Source organism: Conger conger, chromosome 19, assembly GCF_963514075.1.
Source record: "Conger conger chromosome 19, fConCon1.1, whole genome shotgun sequence".
NCBI lineage: Eukaryota > Metazoa > Chordata > Actinopteri > Anguilliformes > Congridae > Conger > Conger conger.
In genome coordinates, this window is record NC_083778.1 from 14,298,744 (window position 1) to 14,318,137 (window position 19,394).

The following is a 19,394-nucleotide window of genomic DNA, read 5'->3' on the forward strand; positions in this document are numbered from 1 at the left end:
CTTCAGGAAAATCAGACTTTATTAGCAGCAGCACATGAAGCCGGATCAGCTCTCCAGAACTGAACCCCGACTGTCATTTTTACACCCATTTCATACACAGTTACTCCACCTACAACTCCTCCTCAAACCTCATTCTGGCAAATCACCCACACTTTTCTTATCGTAACTCCTCCCAACGCTCCTCCCACAACGTCATTGTGGCAAATTGCCAACGGTCCTTATGCTCTGCCAACTCTGTACAAAGTTCAGGGCACTCTGCCAACTACGTGTCCTCACTTCACCCCGCACCTGCTCTTGGCAAACTACCAGACCTCATAAAGTTCTGGATGCCCTCCCTCTAACACGTCATCCATACACGTCACTCTGTATCTTTCGCTTTTATAAGACGAACTAAGCAGCAGTAATCATTGAAAATATACAGACAAACTAAACGTTTCATTAATATTCACTTCTAATACACTATTCTAATATACAGACATACTAAACATTTGATTAATTATTCTCCTCTAAGGGAGTAAATGTACGTGGCATTCTTTGCTCTCATTTCAACAGTTTTCACTGTGGTTTCTTGCGTTTTCACAAGCTCAGCTATAATTAATGTTCTCGGTCAAATAGATACACTTCTGGCATAAAACATCAAGAGTCCCGGAGAAATCAGCTGTACAGTCATATCTTGCTCTGCCCGTGTCCTTAACAATTTGCTGTGTAATTCTAGCACAATTTAGCAGTTAATATCATTTTGAAACTATACAGGGTAGATATCATACTTTAATACAGATATATTGATAAACTTTTAGCACACATCGTCGAGAGTTTTGGAGGAACCAGCCTGCTCACTAAGGTGGAGTCTGATTTTGACTTGTGATTGGTTATCATGCTTTTAGGAGGGAGATCTTTTGTTCTGTGAATTTTCCCCTACACCGCTTATCCTGAACAGGGTCACAGGGGGCTGGAGCCTATCCCAGCATACATTGGGCGAAAGGCAGGAATACACCCTGGACAGGTCGCCAGTCCACCGCAGGGCACACACACCATTCACTCACACACACACACTCATACTCATACTCATACCTATACCTATGGGCAATTTAGACTCTCCAATCAGCCTAACCTGCATGTCTTTGGACTGTGGGAGGAAACCGGAGTACCCGGAGGAAACCCACGCAGACATGGGGAGAACATGCAAACTCCGCACAGAGAGGCCCCGGCCGACGGGGATTCGAACCCAGGAGCTCCTTGCTGTGAGGCGGCAGTGCTACCCACATCCGTGCCGGCTGGGGAATGTCATGCATAACGTTAATGTTAAACTTCAGTTTTCGTCATGATCCATTACAAATGCTACCAACGTTAGACACGTTTGCTACCAAGCATGGGGAATGTCATGCATAACGTTAATGCTAAACTTCAGTTTTCGCCATGATCCATTACAAATGTTACCAACGTTAGCCACGTTTCCTAGCAAGCAAAGAGCGGCATGCAATGTTAACATTGATTCTTTTAATCTATAAAAACCCGTCTTATTGTTTTCTTCATCTGGCAACGTAGCATTCGGGAGCATGATTTGAAGAGCTCTAAGCTACTGTTGTGGTTCCCCAAGACAACAAATTTGAGTCCAAATTCAAATCTTACAGTCCAAATCTGATAATCAAGAGTCTTGCAGCAAAGTGTTGAATAATAGGCTTTTATTCCATCAGGTATAATCCAATCACAAAAGCCGTGGGATCCGCGTTGGGTACACACTCGTATATATGCTTGCAGTCTCATCCCCTCTGGATGCGCCACAGCGGTTCAGAGTACAAAACAGTGCAAATATGATACTTCAGTGCTGTTTGTGCAATATATATACTTTCAGTCACATTATTGGTCAATACTGATACATAGGATAAATAAGGAAAATATTCCATACTACACATTGGGGTTATTGCTGTTTTGGTTATATTTATTCATATAACCTTTTATTTATTCATATGCATTTATATAGCCCCTTTATCCAATGCGCTGTACAATTTATGCTTCTCATTCACCCATTCACCCATTCATACACCAGCAGTGATTGGCTGCCAATGCAAGGCACCAAACCAGCTCGTCAGGAGCATTCAGGGTTAGGTGTCTTGCTCAGGGACCGCCTGAGCCAATGTCGCCCTTATAACAATGAAAAGAATTGATGTGGTGTGCTAGATAGTACAGCAACATTGTAAGGAATTAGTCAAACAAAACCGTGTCATGCAGCTTCAGCTAAGTCATATCGTGGCAATGACTCAAATTCCCAAGACCAAATGTCCTATTGATGGTGTTGACATCATAACCTGAACATTTTTGGGTGAACATAATATTTATGTAAAAGACAAAGCTGGTAAAGACCTATGGAGTGATATACGAGGCAGAAGAGGAAGAGAGGCAGAGAAAGAGAGGAGAGAAAAGAGGAGAGGGGGAGAGGGTGGGAGTAGAGAGAAGAAATGGCATGACCCAAAGGTCACTGGTGTCATAGTATCCCATGGTCCCCAAAGTACATGGGCCCCAACCCACTGACACACAGGAGATCCCTGGCCGCTCCACATGGTTGATTTCAGTGTCAATGACCGAAACACACACTGCCCCCTGCTGGAGAGTTAGGATACCTGTATGATAATCGCATGATACAGCTGAGAGCTGGTCAATCCACTTTCAATTCAATCAGTTCAACATGTAAATGGAAACAATGCCATTAATTTACCAGTGATGGAAGTAACTGAGAATGAATGCTCCAGGTGCAGGAGGTTGGTGTGTGTCAAAGTCACTTAGATCATATTTCTTAATTTGGTCTGAACAACAGCTGAACCTTTTGACCACATCAGCAGTTTTTATGCATTTAGTTGCTGCCACAGGATTGGCTGATGAAATATTTGCATTAACAAGCTGGCGTAGAGGTCTACCTAATAAATTGCTGACTGAGTGCATTTCTCTAAGCCACTGTCACACTAAAAAGTCAGTGACTTTCCCATAGCCTGTTAACAAACTGGTCAAACCTTATGCCAATGTTTGCTCTTGTTTAGAAAGTCTTTGGACAGGCAAATTAAACAAAGTCCAGCCATGAAGGCCAGTCCGACCTGGGTGCACCGTTCTGCCTCGCTGTTATATTCTGCCAGCCATGCAGTCTTCTGCAAAGTCTCACTCGAGAATTGCATTTGTTTCATTCAGTAAAGAGCGTAATTCTGCCAGCTTGGTGGTCCATAAAAGTTGTAACCAGGGGAATAATATCAGTTATATTATTCATAGCATACCATGTAAATTGTCCTTTAAAATTAAGTTAATTCACGATTGCGTTACAGCGGCACCGAAACGGTGAACGCTTCACATACATTTTTTGATTTTGTAAAATGAAAAATGTCTGCCGTATTACTCCCTCAAATCCTGTTTTGTCACTTGGTCTGAGCTGATTGCAAAGTGATCCTGCACAGAGCTGTCAGGAAAAGGCCGTCTCCATGGTAACTGGGTGTGCCCCACGACCGAGGGAGTCCGCAAATGGGACGCTGAAGTATGGATAGACCATTGTGATGTCACCCTGCTGGTAGAAAACACAGCTCCAATCACAGACGGAGGTGTAACTAACAATGACAACTGTTGATTGGTGGATGCTGCTTCCTGGATGCGTCACTGTTTCAGGTGGTCTTTGTTGGTGTTTGTCGATGCAGTTTGTGATTGAGAGGGCTCCTCTCAGTTTTATATGTGTAGGTTTTTAGCTGCAATTTTGTTGTATCCTTGTATCGCTGCTGCACAGGCTTGGAGGTCATCAGACCTGGAAATTCATCTGCTGGGGTTGGGAAATAAACCTGACTGGGTGGGGCTGTTGTGGTCACTCCTGGCCTGAGAGTGTTGGGAGGTGGGTGCGTTGGTGACTGCAGAGATCAAGCATTTTTATTATTACGCATCAGAAAATGAATACTACGTCTGTTTTCATCTGGTTCATAGACCTTTTATTTATTTATTTATTTTTTACTTGCTTTATAAAGACCTGTTTGTTAAAAATAATTTAATATAAAAAAAAAAACGTCACACCGTCTACATGACATCAAGCTGCCATTAAATGCGAGGACACACTGGTGTTTTATAGCACAAGTATGAAATGTTATACTACAGGGTATGACCAAAGTACAAGATCCTGCATTTTAACATATATTTTGAAAATATTTTTAGTAGTTTTACAATTATTCTGGAGTACAAGGCTGCAAAGGTCATGGTTTTCCCTTTTTACCTCCAACTGTGTGAAACATAAACACACTGAACTCCTTTTCACCCACAGAACTGCCGCTCACTAAAGCGTTTTTCGCATCATTCTCTGTAAACTGTAGGGTCTGTTGTGTGTGTCAAAATCCCAGGAGGTCACGCAGTTTCTGTGATGCTTTTCCTGTGACACCCTGTCTGCCACCAATAACCATTCAACAGTCAAAGTCTCTTGGGTCATGTGTCTTCTCCATTGTGATGTTTAATCTGAACAACAACCAAACATCTTGACCATGTGCGCATGCTTTTGTGCTGCAACATGGTTGGCTGATTAGATGTTTGCATTAACAAGCTGGTAGACCGGTTTACCAAATAGTGATCATTGAGTGTTTTCTAGGATTTATCATATAATTTGATTGCATGATTCAGGCCTGGTCCTGGCTTGAAGAACTTAAATTATTTACACACAGACACACACACACACACACACACACACACACCTTGGACTTTAGACATTATAGGCATTTGGCAGACGCTCTTATCCAGAGTGACGTACAGTCCCCCCAATCCTCCCTGGGGTAATGCAGGGTTAAGGGCTTTGCTCAATGGCCCAATGGCTGTGCGGATCTTATTGTGGCTGCGCTGGGATTCGATTCTTAACCACTGCGCTACATCATACTCAGCATCATACTTGCAAATTAACGGTCTGCAATTTCAGCAGAATGAATAAGCCCCTCCTTCATTTCCTATATAAGCATAAGAACGTATGCCTGGCAAACGTAGACGGAGTTAATCGATTGAACGTTTCAGTATCCTTTTTTAACCGTCAAAATGAAATAGATACTGTATAATTGATTCAGGATGAAGTTATTAAAACTTGTGCAACTGCCATAGTAGCTACGTTATTGCGCCAGTCGTAGTAGTAGAAGTTTTTACGAGTGATGGTTGCGATCCACCTCAATACGTTGCTAGAACGACTTGGTTTACCTTAAGTCGTACAGCGTGGCAGTGTCAGAAAAACGTTAGCAGCTGATTGTTATGTGAAGTTATGGGTCATTCCTAAATGTATTTAAACATTTCCCAGGTTGCATTTTCATTGTCTGCATTTTATTTGTTATAACTCGAATTCTGATTATACAGTACGTTTGTAATCAAGAAACTTTGCGAATTTGTATTAGACTGGTAATGTCGTCTTTACCTTGCTCTAACATACTAACCAGACGTTGTAGACGTAGGTTAGGGTACAATATTCACGAGGTCACATGTTTTATGTGTATCGACGTTTCGTTTAGTATTACAAGAAATATGTCTGAGAACAATATGAGCGCCTTGCTGTCCGTCAGTCCGTCCAGGGGACTAGTGGATGAAAAGTTCCGAGTGGTTGTGCAGAATTTGTCCCACGGACAAGACGTCACTCTGCACTCCCTTGTGCGCTCTGAGGATAACGACCTCTGGCAGGCTTTTGGACATTATGTCAGCGATGATGAAGGAACCGTGAAAGGTTTTTCACTGATTTCTCCGCTTTATCGCACCTTGCAATTTACGTGTTTGCGCAGTATTCTGAGCAGCTCTTTATTATTACGTCGACAGTTATTTCATTACTGTATGTGATGTTGTCAAATGCTGCTCTATAATTTATACTGGAATCAGTGGCAAGCACTGATTTGTTACCAACCTCCAACTCTTTCCTGTTAAGTCCTGCTTGTTTTGAGGTTCAGTGTGTTTTGTTCGTAGTTGCAGAACATGTGTGTGTGGGAGGATCGTACCAGGGCATGGAGCCCATGGGTCTGTTCTGGAGCATGAAGCCAGTGCCTGGGAGTAGAACAGGACTCAGGTTAGCACCCTCACCTGTAATTTGGCCAGTAAACAGTTAATTACCCAAAGGAATCAGATGCATCAGGAACATTCAAGGTGTTTTGAACACTCCTCAGGTTGCGGAAGAAGGATCTCAGCACCCCGATGTTGGTGCACATCTCCGTGTACTGTGGCCACATCAGCCAGGGGTTCAGAGAGACGAAGGCGTTGGCTTGTGCTGTCGCCGAGCGCTGGTACATGGCACCGGGCGTCCGCAGGGTAGAGGTCACAGAGGGCGGGGTCAGAGCAACACTCTTCCTGCCTCCAGGTGATTGCAACACTGATATGCCAATGTTTGATCTTGTTTAGAAAGTCTTTGGACAGGCAAATTAAACAAAGTCCAGCCATGAAGGCCAGTCCGACCTGGGTGCACCGTTCTGCCTCGCTGTTATATTCTGCCAGCCATGCAGTCTTCTGCAGCTATGCAGTATGTGAGTGCGTGTGTGCACCAGACAGGTAAATGTGTTATTCTCTTTGAGGTTCTGGACCTTTCCCTGGAATTTTGGACAAGTGGGGAGGGGGTGGAGGCTTAGTGGAGTACCGTGCCGCCTGGTTTGCATCACATGGGTACGTTTCCATGGCACTGGAGTACATGTCACCAAAGGCCTTGTCAGACCCCTCTAGACAAGTTGGAAAACAGTACTTTGAGGTACATGATAACTTATTATTTATTTCGTTTTTCATTTAAGCTTTATTTAACCAGGCAGAATCCAGTTGAGATTTAAAGTCTCTTTTAGGAGGAGAGACCTGGCTGAGAGGACGGCTGTATATGCACAGAAAAATGATTTCATGTTTACATGCATACGTATATACAGTCCCCTCCAAAAGTACTGTGTCGTGAGCCACGGACCCCTTGCCGAGCTCAGACCTCACGTTCCCACGAGCAGTACCTCACCATGAGGTGTCTCGGGGACGAACTCAAGTACTCCGAACGTCCTGGAGCCATGGTAAGTTCTACTGAACTTCCAGCCCAGTCTCGAAGTGAAGGGTGTGATGCAAATCTGGTAATCGATGTCCTGTATTCAATGTATTCCTCTAAAGACTCTTTATCACATATGATTATAGTAAGATGTACTTTATTATAATCAATTCAAAGAATAGAGTTATACAGATTACAGTGTACATATCATCTTTTGCAGTTTGCTAATCACATGCAAGTTACATATACCCCTCTAGCTCTTTCTAATTTACCTTTCCACCATGATGTTTAAAAATCAAGGTACACCCCTCCAATATCCATCCTCTTTGGCCTTAGCCTTATCCTATAGCTCCCCCTTCTTGACGTTTAAAAAGAAACTATTTCTAGAATATTATATTTATCTAACTATGATAACTTCTCTACATTTTTCTACCTTATATAGTACCTTAATGAGACATAAAAGATATTAAAATAAAAGGAAACTTATAATGTGTTACCTTTCCTACTTCCTTCCTACCAAGTAATATAGATTATAATTACCACTCCAGCTTGGTTATAGTTGTTCTGCGTGGCTCTTTCTTCAGCTGAGTCCTCACCGCGTACGTCACTCCTCTCTCCATATCCATATCCTGGAGTGGCGCGCAGAGTGAGCGCGCCACTCCAGCTTGACTACAGCTGTCTTGCGTTGCTCTCTCTTCAACAGCCCTAAGATCCCATCCTAAGGTCTAAAAGCTTATTCCTTATATATCTTTTTTGCATACAAAAGTGTACCTTTTTTGATAAGAAATGTCCCCAATATGTCAAGCGGGAAGACATTTATCTCTTATGTAACTTGTTTTTTAATGATCATATTAATTATTTCTGGTTTTTCCAATTGTCATTTTCTCATACCTCAAAAGAAATTCCCCCAATATTTTATTTCATGTGCCCCTCCAGTTTGGGAATTTCCACCATCTTAATCTACGAGTGGAAAAACACTAGCTCTTATGTAATTTTTAATGAACCTATTCATCACTGGTATTTGTCTCCCTGTCATAATCTCTCCTTGGACTCTCTCCAAACTTTGACTTCATACAAGCCAGAAGTTAGTGCCCTCCACCATCTCAACACATTGTTCAGGTGCCCCTCTCAGCGGCGCCTTAAGGGATCTACAAAGGACATCCAGCCAATAGCTGAGTGTAAATCATCCACCAACTCTTCTATAGTCAGTCCTTTGAATCTATCCGATAAATTATTTGTGCTATAATCAGGAAGGCCCTTGAAGCCTCTTAATTTTCTTTTGGTATTGACATCCCTTCCGTTTTCCTTTTTTTTTTTTCTTTAGCCAGGCATTGTGCCCCTCCCCTGTAGGGTTGGGGTATTCTCAGTCAGAACTTTAACCTTGCTCTTTAAAACCCTGAATCTAAGTCCTCTGACTTCAGACTCCTCAGTATCCATATACGGTTGTACATTTATCTTGTACCACATATTTTTCTTCTTACGGGCGTTCTTACTACCACCTCGATGGCGTGTGCGAGGGGTTAACAATGCATTCCTTCTGAACCCATCCCCCGTCAATCTCTCATCAGGGGGGCCTAGGGCCGGGTCCTCGACAACTGGAACAGCAAGGCCAATTCCTTCGTTTTTGCAATACAGTGAATACATCTGCGGTCCAGATAAAAAGATGAACATGTGACAAGAGCTCAGAATTTCAGCTTTTATTTCCTGGTATTTATACCTAGATGTGTTAAACTACTTATAACATAGCACCTTTGGTATCAGGCCACCCAATTTTTTGGTGAGCAAAAGTATTTTAATAGAGACTATTTAAGTAAAAGAAAGTAAATAACACTTAATATTTGTAGGCATATCCCTTGCTTGCAATAAGTGCATCAACCCTGCGACCCATGGACATCACCAAACTGTTGAGTTTGGACGCATTTCTCAGAATGTTTCTCCATAATTTGGCAGTCAGCAGCCATGCAAGCCCAAGCAATGACACTTTCTCCACCGTGTTTCACAGATGAGCTTGTATGTTTTGAATCCTGAGCAGGTCCCTTCTTTCTCTTCACTTTGACCTTTTCATCACTTTGGAAGTTAATCTTGGTCTCATGAGTCCATAAAACTTTGTTGCAGAATGTTTGTGGCTCATGTCTTTACTTGTTTGCAAACTGTTCTCAGCTGTAATTGTAATCTATATTGCTGCTCTCTATGTTGTTTAATAAATCTAGATGAAAATACCAGGAAATAAAAGCTGAAATTTGGATCTGTCATCCGATATACTTTGGACCTGGAACTCAATTGTCTTCGGTGTATAGCTAAAACAAAGGAATTGACCTTGCCGTTCCAATAATTTTGGGAGGGGGATGTGTGTGTCATCTCCCCACTGGAGAATATGATGTGCTTAAATGTTTCTGGGCCAGGCTGCAAATGTTAGCAACGTTAGCCACATTTCCTAGCAAGCAAAGAGCGGCATGCATTGTTAACATTGATTCTTTTGATCTATAAAAATCTATTAAAACCTGTCTGATTGTTTTCTTCATCTGGCAACGTAGTATTCAGGAGCAAGACAACAAATTTGAGTCCAAATTCAAACTCAAACTCAAATTCAAACCTTACAGTCCAAATCTGATAATCAAAAGTCTTGCAGCAAAGTGTTGAATAATAGGCTTTTATTCCATCAGGTATAATCCAATCACAAAAGCCGTGGGATCCGCGTTACAACGCAACGGTCCATTGGGTACACACTCTTATATATGCTTGCAGTCTCATCCCCTCTGAATGCGCCACAGCGGTTCACTTGCTGCTGATGGGTTTCTACTCTCCACCCCTCTGTTTGTATTCAACTGGGAATGGAGTATTTTAGACGTAGGTTAGGGTACAATGTTCACGAGGTCACGTGTTTTATGTGTATCGACGGCTCGTTTGGTATTACAAGAAATATGTCAGAGAAGAATATGAGCGCCATGCTGTCCGTCAGTCCGTCCAGGGGACTAGTGGATGAAAAGTTCCGAGTGGTTGTGCAGAATTTGTCCCACGGACAAGACGTCACTCTGCACTCCCTACTGCGCTCTGAGGATGACGACCTCTGGCAGGCTTTTGGACATTATGTCAGCGATGATGAAGGAACCGTGAAAGGTTTTTCACTGATTTCTCCGCTTTATCGCACCTTGCAATTTACGTGTTTGCGCAGTATTCTGAGCAGCTCTTTATTATTACGTCGACAGTTATTTCATTACTGTATGTGATGTTGTCAAATGCTGCTCTATAATTTATACTGGAATCAGTGGCAAGCACTGATTTGTTACCAACCTCCAACTCTTTCCTGTTAAGTCCTGCTTGTTTTGAGGTTCAGTGTGTTTTGTTCGTAGTTGCAGAACATGTGTGTGTGGGAGGATCGTACCAGGGCATGGAGCCCATGGGTCTGCTCTGGAGCATGAAGCCAGTGCCTGGGAGTAGAACAGGACTCAGGTTAGCACCCTCACCTGTAATTTGGCCAGTAAACAGTTAATTACCCAAAGGAATCAGATGCATCAGGAACATTCAAGGTGTTTTGAACACTCCTCAGGTTGCGGAAGAAGGATCTCAGCACCCCGATGTTGGTGCACATCTCCGTGTACTGTGGCCACATCAGCCAGGGGTTCAGAGAGACGAAGGCGTTGGCTTGTGCCGTCGCCGAGCGCTGGTACATGGCACCGGGCGTCCGCAGGGTAGAGGTCACAGAGGGCGGGGTCAGAGCAACACTCTTCCTGCCTCCAGGTGATTGCAACACTGATATGCCAATGTTTGATCTTGTTTAGAAAGTCTTTGGACAGGCAAATTAAACAAAGTCCAGCCATGAAGGCCAGTCCGACCTGGGTGCACCGTTCTGCCTCGCTGTTATATTCTGCCAGCCATGCAGTCTTCTGCAGCTATGCAGTATGTGAGTGCGTGTGTGCACCAGACAGGTAAATGTGTTGTTCTCTTTGAGGTTCTGGACCTTTCCCTGGAATTTTGGACATGTGGGGAGGGGGTGGAGGCTTAGTGGAGTACCGTGCCGCCCTGCTTGCATCACATGGGTACGTTTCCATGGCACTGGAGTACATGTCACCAAAGGCCTTGTCAGACCCCTCTAGACAAGTTGGAAAACAGTACTTTGAGGTACATGATAACTTATTATTTATTTCGTTTTTCATTTAAGCTTTATTTAACCAGGCAGAATCCAGTTGAGATGTAAAGTCTCTTTTAGGAGGAGAGACCTGGCTGAGAGGACGGCTGTATATGCACAGAAAAATGATTTCATGTTTACATTCATACGTATATACAGTCCCCTCCAAAAGTACTGGAACAGCGGGGCCAATTCCTTTGCTTTTGCCATACAGTGAATACATCTGCGGTCCAGATAAAAAGATGAACATGTGACAAGAGCTCAGAATTTCAGCTTTTATTTCCTGGTATTTATACCTAGATGTGTTAAACTACTTAGAACAAAGAACCTTTGGTATCAGGCCACCCAATTTTTTGGTGAGCAAAAGTATTTTAATAGAGACTATTTAAGTAAAAGAAAGTAAATAACACTTAATATTTGTAGGCATATCCCTTGCTTGCAGTAAGTGCACCAACCCTGAGACCCATGGACATCACCAAACTGTTGAGTTTGGACGCATTTCTCAGAATGTTTCTCCATAATTTGGCAGTCAGCAGCCATGCAAGCCCAAGCAATGACACCTCCTCCACCGTGTTTCACAGATGAGCTTGTATGTTTTGAATCATGAGCAGGTCCCTTCTTTCTCTTCACTTTGGCCTTTTCATCACTTTGGAAGTTAATCTTAATGATGAGTTAGTCTCATCAGTCCATAAAACTTTGTTGCAGAATGTTTGTGGCTCATGTCTTTACTTGTTTGCAAACTGTTATCAGCTGTAATTGTAATCTATATTGCTGCTCTCTACGTTGTTTAATAAATCTAGATGAAAATACCAGGAAATAAAAGCTGAATTTTTTTTTTTTTAATTATTATATATATATATATATATATTTTTTTTTATCCGATTTTTTTCCCTTTTTCTCCCAATTTGGTAGCGAATTGGACCCTGTCTGATTCAATTAGAGCTAGTATTAGATACACCGCCCACACCCCGTCCCTCGGCGGCCAACGGGAGAGCGACACGCCTTCTTCAAGCCGTCTCGCCTACCTAGTTGGAACCGTGAGTCCGAGGCGCCCGAGGTGCTTGTTTGTGCGGCGATCTACTAACCCTGCCAAGTCCCTCCCTCTGGAGCAGCGAGCCAATTATTGCTGCTCCACGTGAGCCGGCCAAACTTGGCTTTTGGCAGGACCGAGAATCGAACCCCGGTCCCCGGTGTGCAACTTAGCCTGTTGCGCCACCGCGGCTCCCTATAAAAGCTGAAATTTGGATCTGTCATCCGATGTACTTTGGACCTGGAACTCAATTGTCTTCGGTGTTTAGCAAAAACAAAGGAATTGACCTTGCCGTTCCAATAATTTTGGGAGGGGGATGTGTGTGTCATCTCCCCACTGGAGAATATGATGTGCTTAAATGTTTCTGGGCCAGGCTGCATTCACCATTCTGAAGGAGCATCCCCAGGTGTGCAGTGACCGGGTCGCCATGTTTGGACTGTCCTTTGGCACCTCCGTTGTCCTGTCGATGGCGGTGTACTCGTCCGTGATCCAGGTGAGAGAACATTGTCAGTGTAGAGAAATGGCACTCTGAAATGCGTTCTGCAAAACCTATGTTGAGGAAATATTTTTGTCGCTTTTCCTCCCCGTTCCTTTTACGTGGGTGAAGTTGTATTGGCAGCAATGATGTTGAAGAAGCACTCAGTCAATAGTTGTTCATTACAAATCCATCCATCCATCCATTATCTGAACCCGCTTATCCTGATCAGGGTCGCAGGGGGGCTGGAGCCTATCCCAGCATACATTGGGCGAAAGGCAGGAATACACCCTGGACAGGTCGCCAGTCCATCACAGGGCACACACACCATTCACTCACACACTCATACCTATGGGCAATTTAGACTCTCCAATCAGCCTAACGTGCATGTCTTTGGACTGTGGGAGGAAACCGGAGTACCCGGAGGAAACCCACGCAGACACGGGGAGAACATGCAAACTCCGCACAGAGAGGCCCCGGCCGACGGGGATTCGAACCCAGGACCTCCTTGCTGTGAGGCGGCAGTGCTACCCACTGCACCATCCGTGCCGCCTTCATTACAAATCTTTAGTTTAAAATAAAACAGATTAATCTGGGGAATCTGTGTGCTCTTTACAAGAAGCTTCAAGAGACCAGAGAATTCCAAAGTAACAGTAGGAAGTATCCTAGTCTTTATACAATAAAGCTAACCAATCATTTGTCATATAACATCACATTGTCTCTCTTAACCCGCCTTAATATTTTCTGTCACTCTATGAAAGCTGAGCTGTCTTAACCTTTTGCCTCTGTAATGACGCAGGCAAACTGGCTGGTGATCACTAACTCGGAACATTTCTCTGCAAAGACCCACATTGCTTGACCTGCATCACTTAGTCAAAACAGGTCGTATCCAATGGCATGGTTTTTAAACACCTGATTAAGTGTTCTCTGCACTTTCATGAAACAAACTCTCTACTTTGCAGCTCAATGTGTTTGAACAGACACACAGTTCTAATTACTCATGCTGACTTATTCACTTATTCTCAATTCTAACCATTTCACAGTTTTAATAAAAGCATTTAAATCAACCTTCATCATTATTCCAAGCATTCCTGGTTTTCAATAAAAGCATTTTGATCAAACTTCAACATTCCCCCCTTTGAGACCAATAGGTCTCACATTCTTGAGAGTTAACTTTAACTTTTCACTCTTTTATGAATTATTTTAGCATCGCAAATTCATTAGCTATCAATAACATCAATCATTTCATCTATCAATTACATTAATAATTTTATATTTCACTCATAGTTTTTAAATAAGCATAAGAGAAATATGAGAATAACATCAGTTCTTGTCCCATGATCTTCAAATCCGTTGGCATTAGTAGGATTGTTGGCCTGAGGAGAGGTTACTAGCACATCACTCAGCCGTCACGATCAGGCCTATTTATTTATTGTTACCTCTATGTGTCAGTGCATCTAATCTATCAAAGGCCTTCAAATGTCAGGAGGTTGTTTCCTATCCTGTGTTTTAGTCATCATCGTCCGTAAGTCTTCATGTTTGTCTCTATATGCTGCATCTTACATGTTTGTATGGTTTTCTGTTTTATGACAATACTTACTCATAATCCTAATTGAAGCAGTGCCTTTCATCATCGTCACATTCACTTGGATTTTTTATCGAGTTATCGATAATTAGACAAGAATCGGGAAAATAAAATTGTGAGTATCACTAAGACTGGTGCTATTAAATTCCCTAACCAAGGGCCTACGCTATCAAACCTATTTTCAATCTGATAATGAGTCTGTCATGTGGTACCTTATCAAATACCTTTTGGAAATCTAAATGTATGTCATAAACCCTGCTACCATCAAAGCACTTGGTAGCTTCCTCAAAAAATGTGAAAGCCATGTTGGCTATCCCTTAAGATGTTATTACATTGAAGCCAAATGCATTTTAATGACATTTAATTTGGGTTTTGTGAAGGTTTTTTTTTTTTTTTTTCTTTGAAAGGGTTTTTCATGCGACACCTTGCCTGGCGGCACACCGGTTAGGAAACGCTGAAATACGCCGCATATCAGATGCTACACCCCACCTGCTCTTTCTCTCCCAGCCCAGGTGCCTAGTATGTGTGAGCGGAAGCCACGTGCAGCCACTGCGGGGATCTGTGGCTGACGTCTTTAAGGATTTTGAGAAGTGAGTGTCACCCTGCAGCTCTGTGTGGCGAAAGTGATCTGCAGTGTATCGTTCATTCATTCATTCATTCATTAATTTCATTTTATTTTGTTTTCAGAGATGCCCACAAGGTCCGTTATGATGAGGAGCATCGAGTGATCTCGCGAGATCTTCTCTTGCCGATACCCTCCGACCCCAGCAAGAAGGTTGCTGTGAGTAAATATAAACTCTCTCTGCCTCATTGTTTATACACAGTGATATGCACACCCCATTCTGTCCGTTCTGATTGGCTGGTGAGTGTTGTGCTGTAGATCACTCTTCCCATTCTGATTGGCTGGTGAGTGTTGTGCTGTAGATCACTCTTCTCATTCTGATTGGCTGGTGAGTGTTGTGCTGTAGATCTCTCTGCCCATTCTGATTGGCTTGTGAGTGTGGTGCTGTAGATCCCTCTGCCCATTCTGATTGGCTTGTGAGTGTTGTGCTGTAGATCACTCTTCCCATTCTGATTGGCTGGTGATTGTTGTGCTGTAGATCACTCTTCTCATTCTGATTGGCTGGTGAGTGTTGTGCTGTAGATCCCTCTGCCCATTCTGATTGGCTTGTGAGTGTGGTGCTTTAGTCACTGTTGGTTGTTGTGATCTTCAGGTGGGGCAGTTACAGTGTCCTCTGCTGTTGATCGTGGGTGAAGATGATCAGAGCTGCCCAGTCGCTGAGTCGGCTGAAGACGTGAGTCTGTCTGTCCCGCTCTCTATACCGCTGTCTGTACCGATGTCTGTGCTTCTGTCTTTACATACCAGTCTGTACATTCAGTGGTGGAGCTAGCCTTTCATATGTATGGGTGTAAGGCAAGATGAGATACACCGATCAGCCACAACATTAAAACCACCTGTTTAAACCAGTTTTTTCATGATTAAAAATGCTTTAAACTGTATAAACTTGTCTATAAACACTTAATATGTCATGAGTTGTTATGCTTACTTGTATAACTTTTTAACGCATACAATAGACAATGCTATTTGAAAACATTTATTCAACAATGTGTTTCATGAATCATTCAAAGATAGTATCGATGTTCGGGTACTCCATTGCTGCTAATTCCCCGTCTGTGCACCATGTGATTTATAAATCTGCACTGAGACCCCAAAAAAACGTTTTAGCACACACGTATAAGCACACACAGACACACACAGGTCAGTTTTACTCTGCCAGTTGCTGTGTGTGAACAAAGCGTTTCCTCCAGATGGAGAAGATGATGGAGGAGGCTGGAAACGGTCATCTGTTGACCATCCTCTCCTACCCTGGGGCGGGACACCTGATTGAGCCCCCCTACACCCCGCACATTGCCTCTAGCAACTTTATGGTTGCTGCATCAGGAGGAAAAGGTACAGAACAGTATATGATATGTCAGATGTGGGGTAAGGAACCTGTAGACTTTATATTCATGTCTGCACAATATGTGGGGTAAGGAGGAACCTGATGATGATCTTCTGTCATGTAGACCAAATGACTTCAGTGTGGTAATAACTATTGTACTCGCGGTATTGCGGTTTTTTCAGCTTTAGGTGCCAAAAAGGATAATTCTCTGTCTGTTTGTTCATTTGTTCATCACGATGTAGTATTATGTGTCTGCCACAAGGGGGTGCCTCAGTTCCATTTGACCTCTGGTATTACACATTTATATTTACATTTACATTTTAGTCATTTTGCAGACGCTTTTAATCCAAAGCGACACTATTTTATACACTCAGTGAGCACTTCATTAGGTATTTATTTGACTCATTTTACTAGACTTTACTTTTATTAGACTTCTGCTGCTGTAACCTATCCACTTAAGAGTTATAATGCGTTGTGTGTTCAGAGATGCTCTTCTGCATACCACTGCTGTAATGTGTGGTTATTTGCGTTACTGTCACTAAATCAGTTGGTGCAACCAGTTTACATTAAGTCATGGCGTAACTCTGAATTTACGTTAAAACTAGCCTAAATTTGAACTTACGTTATACTGGGGCAAGAGGCTGCAGGTTGCCACTTTATTTAATTGCCAAGAAGGCTGTGGCTAACAACAGGCAAATCATTGACACCACTTCTGCAACCTGATGTTAAAACTGAAACTGAGTAATACTTTCAGGTGATTGAGTTGGATCATCTGCCCAATGTGTAACCACACTGGAGAACTGGAGTTTGCTGGCATTAATTATTAAAATACTGAAATTGCAATTATCTATGATTGGCTCCGCCCACATACCTATGACACATTGGGAGTTTTAATATCACAGCAAATCCACTTATTTCAAATAATGACCTTCTTCTCTTGTTTGCTTCACAGTGGTGGCTCTCTGGGGAGGGGAGGTCAGAGCGCACTCTAGTGCCCAGGAGGACTCCTGGCACAGAATCTTGGCCTTCCTGGAGCAGCACCTGTACGGCCCAGACCTGAAAACCCCCGGGGCCCTGTGACCCCGTGCAGGAGGACCATCTCCGTCCACCGTCCCCCTCCTGGCTACTCCGCTCTCAGGCCACCCAGGGGCATCCATTCCTGGTGCAGCGGTTTTCATAAACCTTTTAATTCACTTTTTAGTTTCCCCTAAATGTCAACAGATTATAATGGGGTTAATTAAGGTAGCCATGTACATGAAAGGGGCACATGGCCCCATATTCCAGCTTTATCTTACTGTTTCTTTACAGTCTACCACAACCAATTAAAGCATGTGCTGCTTCCTTTGTCTGCCTAAAAATGTAGACATTTCAGCCGACAAGAACTCAACATCCAACTTGAGAAAATGTGGCGGTTTTTGTTGTGGCATGTGATAATTAGACGTTAGCCACGTTTGCTACCAAGCATGGGGAATGTCATCCGTCCATCCATCCATTATCCAAACCCGCTGTCGTGTCAAGGAAACGACAGAGTCCAAATCTTCAATTTGTCGAAAAACATCTTCGCGAGGGAAAAGATGACACCAGGCAGTAAGATCTTCAGGAAAATCAGACTTTATTAGCAGCAGCACATGAAGCCGGATCAGCTCTCCAGAACTGAACCCCGACTGTCATTTTTACACCCATTTTATACACAGTTACTCCACCTACAACTCCTCCTCAAACCTCATTCTGGCAAATCACCCACACTTTTCTTATCGTAACTCCTCCCAACGCTCCTCCCACAACGTCATTGTGGCAAATTGCCAACGGTCCTTATGCTCTGCCAACTCTGTACAAAGTTCAGGGCACTCTGCCAACTACGTGTCCTCACTTCACCCCGCACCTGCTCTTGGCAAACTACCAGACCTCATAAAGTTCTGGATGCCCTCCCTCTAACACGTCATCCATACACGTCACTCTGTATCTTTCGCTTTTATAAGACGAACTAAGCAGCAGTAATCATTGAAAATATACAGACAAACTAAACGTTTCATTAATATTCACTTCTAATACACTATTCTAATATACAGACATACTAAACATTTGATTAATTATTCTCCTCTAAGGGAGTAAATGTACGTAGCATTCTTTACTCTCATTTCAACAGTTTTCACTGTGGTTTCTTGCGTTTTCATAAGCTCAGCTATAATTAATGTTCTCGGTCAAATAGATACACTTCTGGCATAAAACATCAAGAGTCCCGGAGAAATCAGCTGTACAGTCATATCTTGCTCTGCCCGTGTCCTTAACAGTTTGGTCTACACAGTTCAAGATGCCCCCCCCCCCCCCCCCCTCTGCCAGCTGGCTGCTGTGTAATTCTAGCACAATTTAGCAGTCAATATCATTTTGAAACTATACAGGGTAGATATCATACTTTAATACAGATATATTGATAAACTTTTAGCACACATCGTCGAGAGTTTTGGAGGAACCAGCCTGCTCACTAAGGTGGAGTCTGATTTTGACTTGTGATTGGTTATCATGCTTTTAGGAGGGAGATCTTTTGTTCTGTGAATTTTCCCCTACACCACTTATCCTGAACAGGGTCACAGGGGGCTGGAGCCTATCCCCGCATACATTGGGCGAAAGGCAGGAATACACCCTGGACAGGTCGCCAGTCCACCGCAGGGCACACACACCATTCACTCACACACACACACTCATACTCATACTCATACCTATACCTATGGGCAATTTAGACTCTCCAATCAGCCTAACCTGCATGTCTTTGGACTGTGGGAGGAAACCGGAGTGCCCGGAGGAAACCCACGCAGACATGGGGAGAACATGCAAACTCCGCACAGAGAGGCCCCGGCCGACGGGGATTCGAACCCAGGAGCTCCTTGCTGTGAGGCGGCAGTGCTACACACATCCGTGCCGGCTGGGGAATGTCATGCATAACGTTAATGTTAAACTTCAGTTTTCGTCATGATCCATTACAAATGCTACCAACGTTAGACACGTTTGCTACCAAGCATGGGGAATGTCATGCATAACGTTAATGCTAAACTTCAGTTTTCGCCATGATCCATTACAAATGTTACCAACGTTAGCCACGTTTCCTAGCAAGCAAAGAGCGGCATGCAATGTTAACATTGATTCTTTTGATCTATAAAAACCCGTCTTATTGTTTTCTTCATCTGGCAACGTAGCATTCGGGAGCATGATTTGAAGAGCTCTAAGCTACTGTTGTGGTTCCCCAAGACAACAAATTTGAGTCCAA

General features: G+C 43.2%; 1 protein-coding gene across 1 annotated transcript; it reads left to right on the plus strand.

Annotated features, from left to right (window-relative positions):
• Window positions 1–5,505: 5,505 nt before the first annotated feature.
• LOC133119130 (peroxisomal succinyl-coenzyme A thioesterase-like) lies at window positions 5,506–17,442 on the plus strand. Its single transcript, XM_061229558.1, has 10 exons — window positions 5,506–5,701; window positions 10,324–10,423; window positions 10,521–10,711; window positions 10,923–11,092; window positions 12,503–12,622; window positions 14,697–14,779; window positions 14,877–14,970; window positions 15,404–15,484; window positions 15,999–16,140; window positions 17,085–17,442. Exons 1-10 carry the CDS (start codon window positions 5,506–5,508, stop codon window positions 17,210–17,212), a joined length of 1,305 nt encoding a protein of 434 aa, XP_061085542.1. The 3' UTR covers window positions 17,213–17,442.
• The last annotated feature ends 1,952 nt before the right edge of the window (window positions 17,443–19,394 follow it).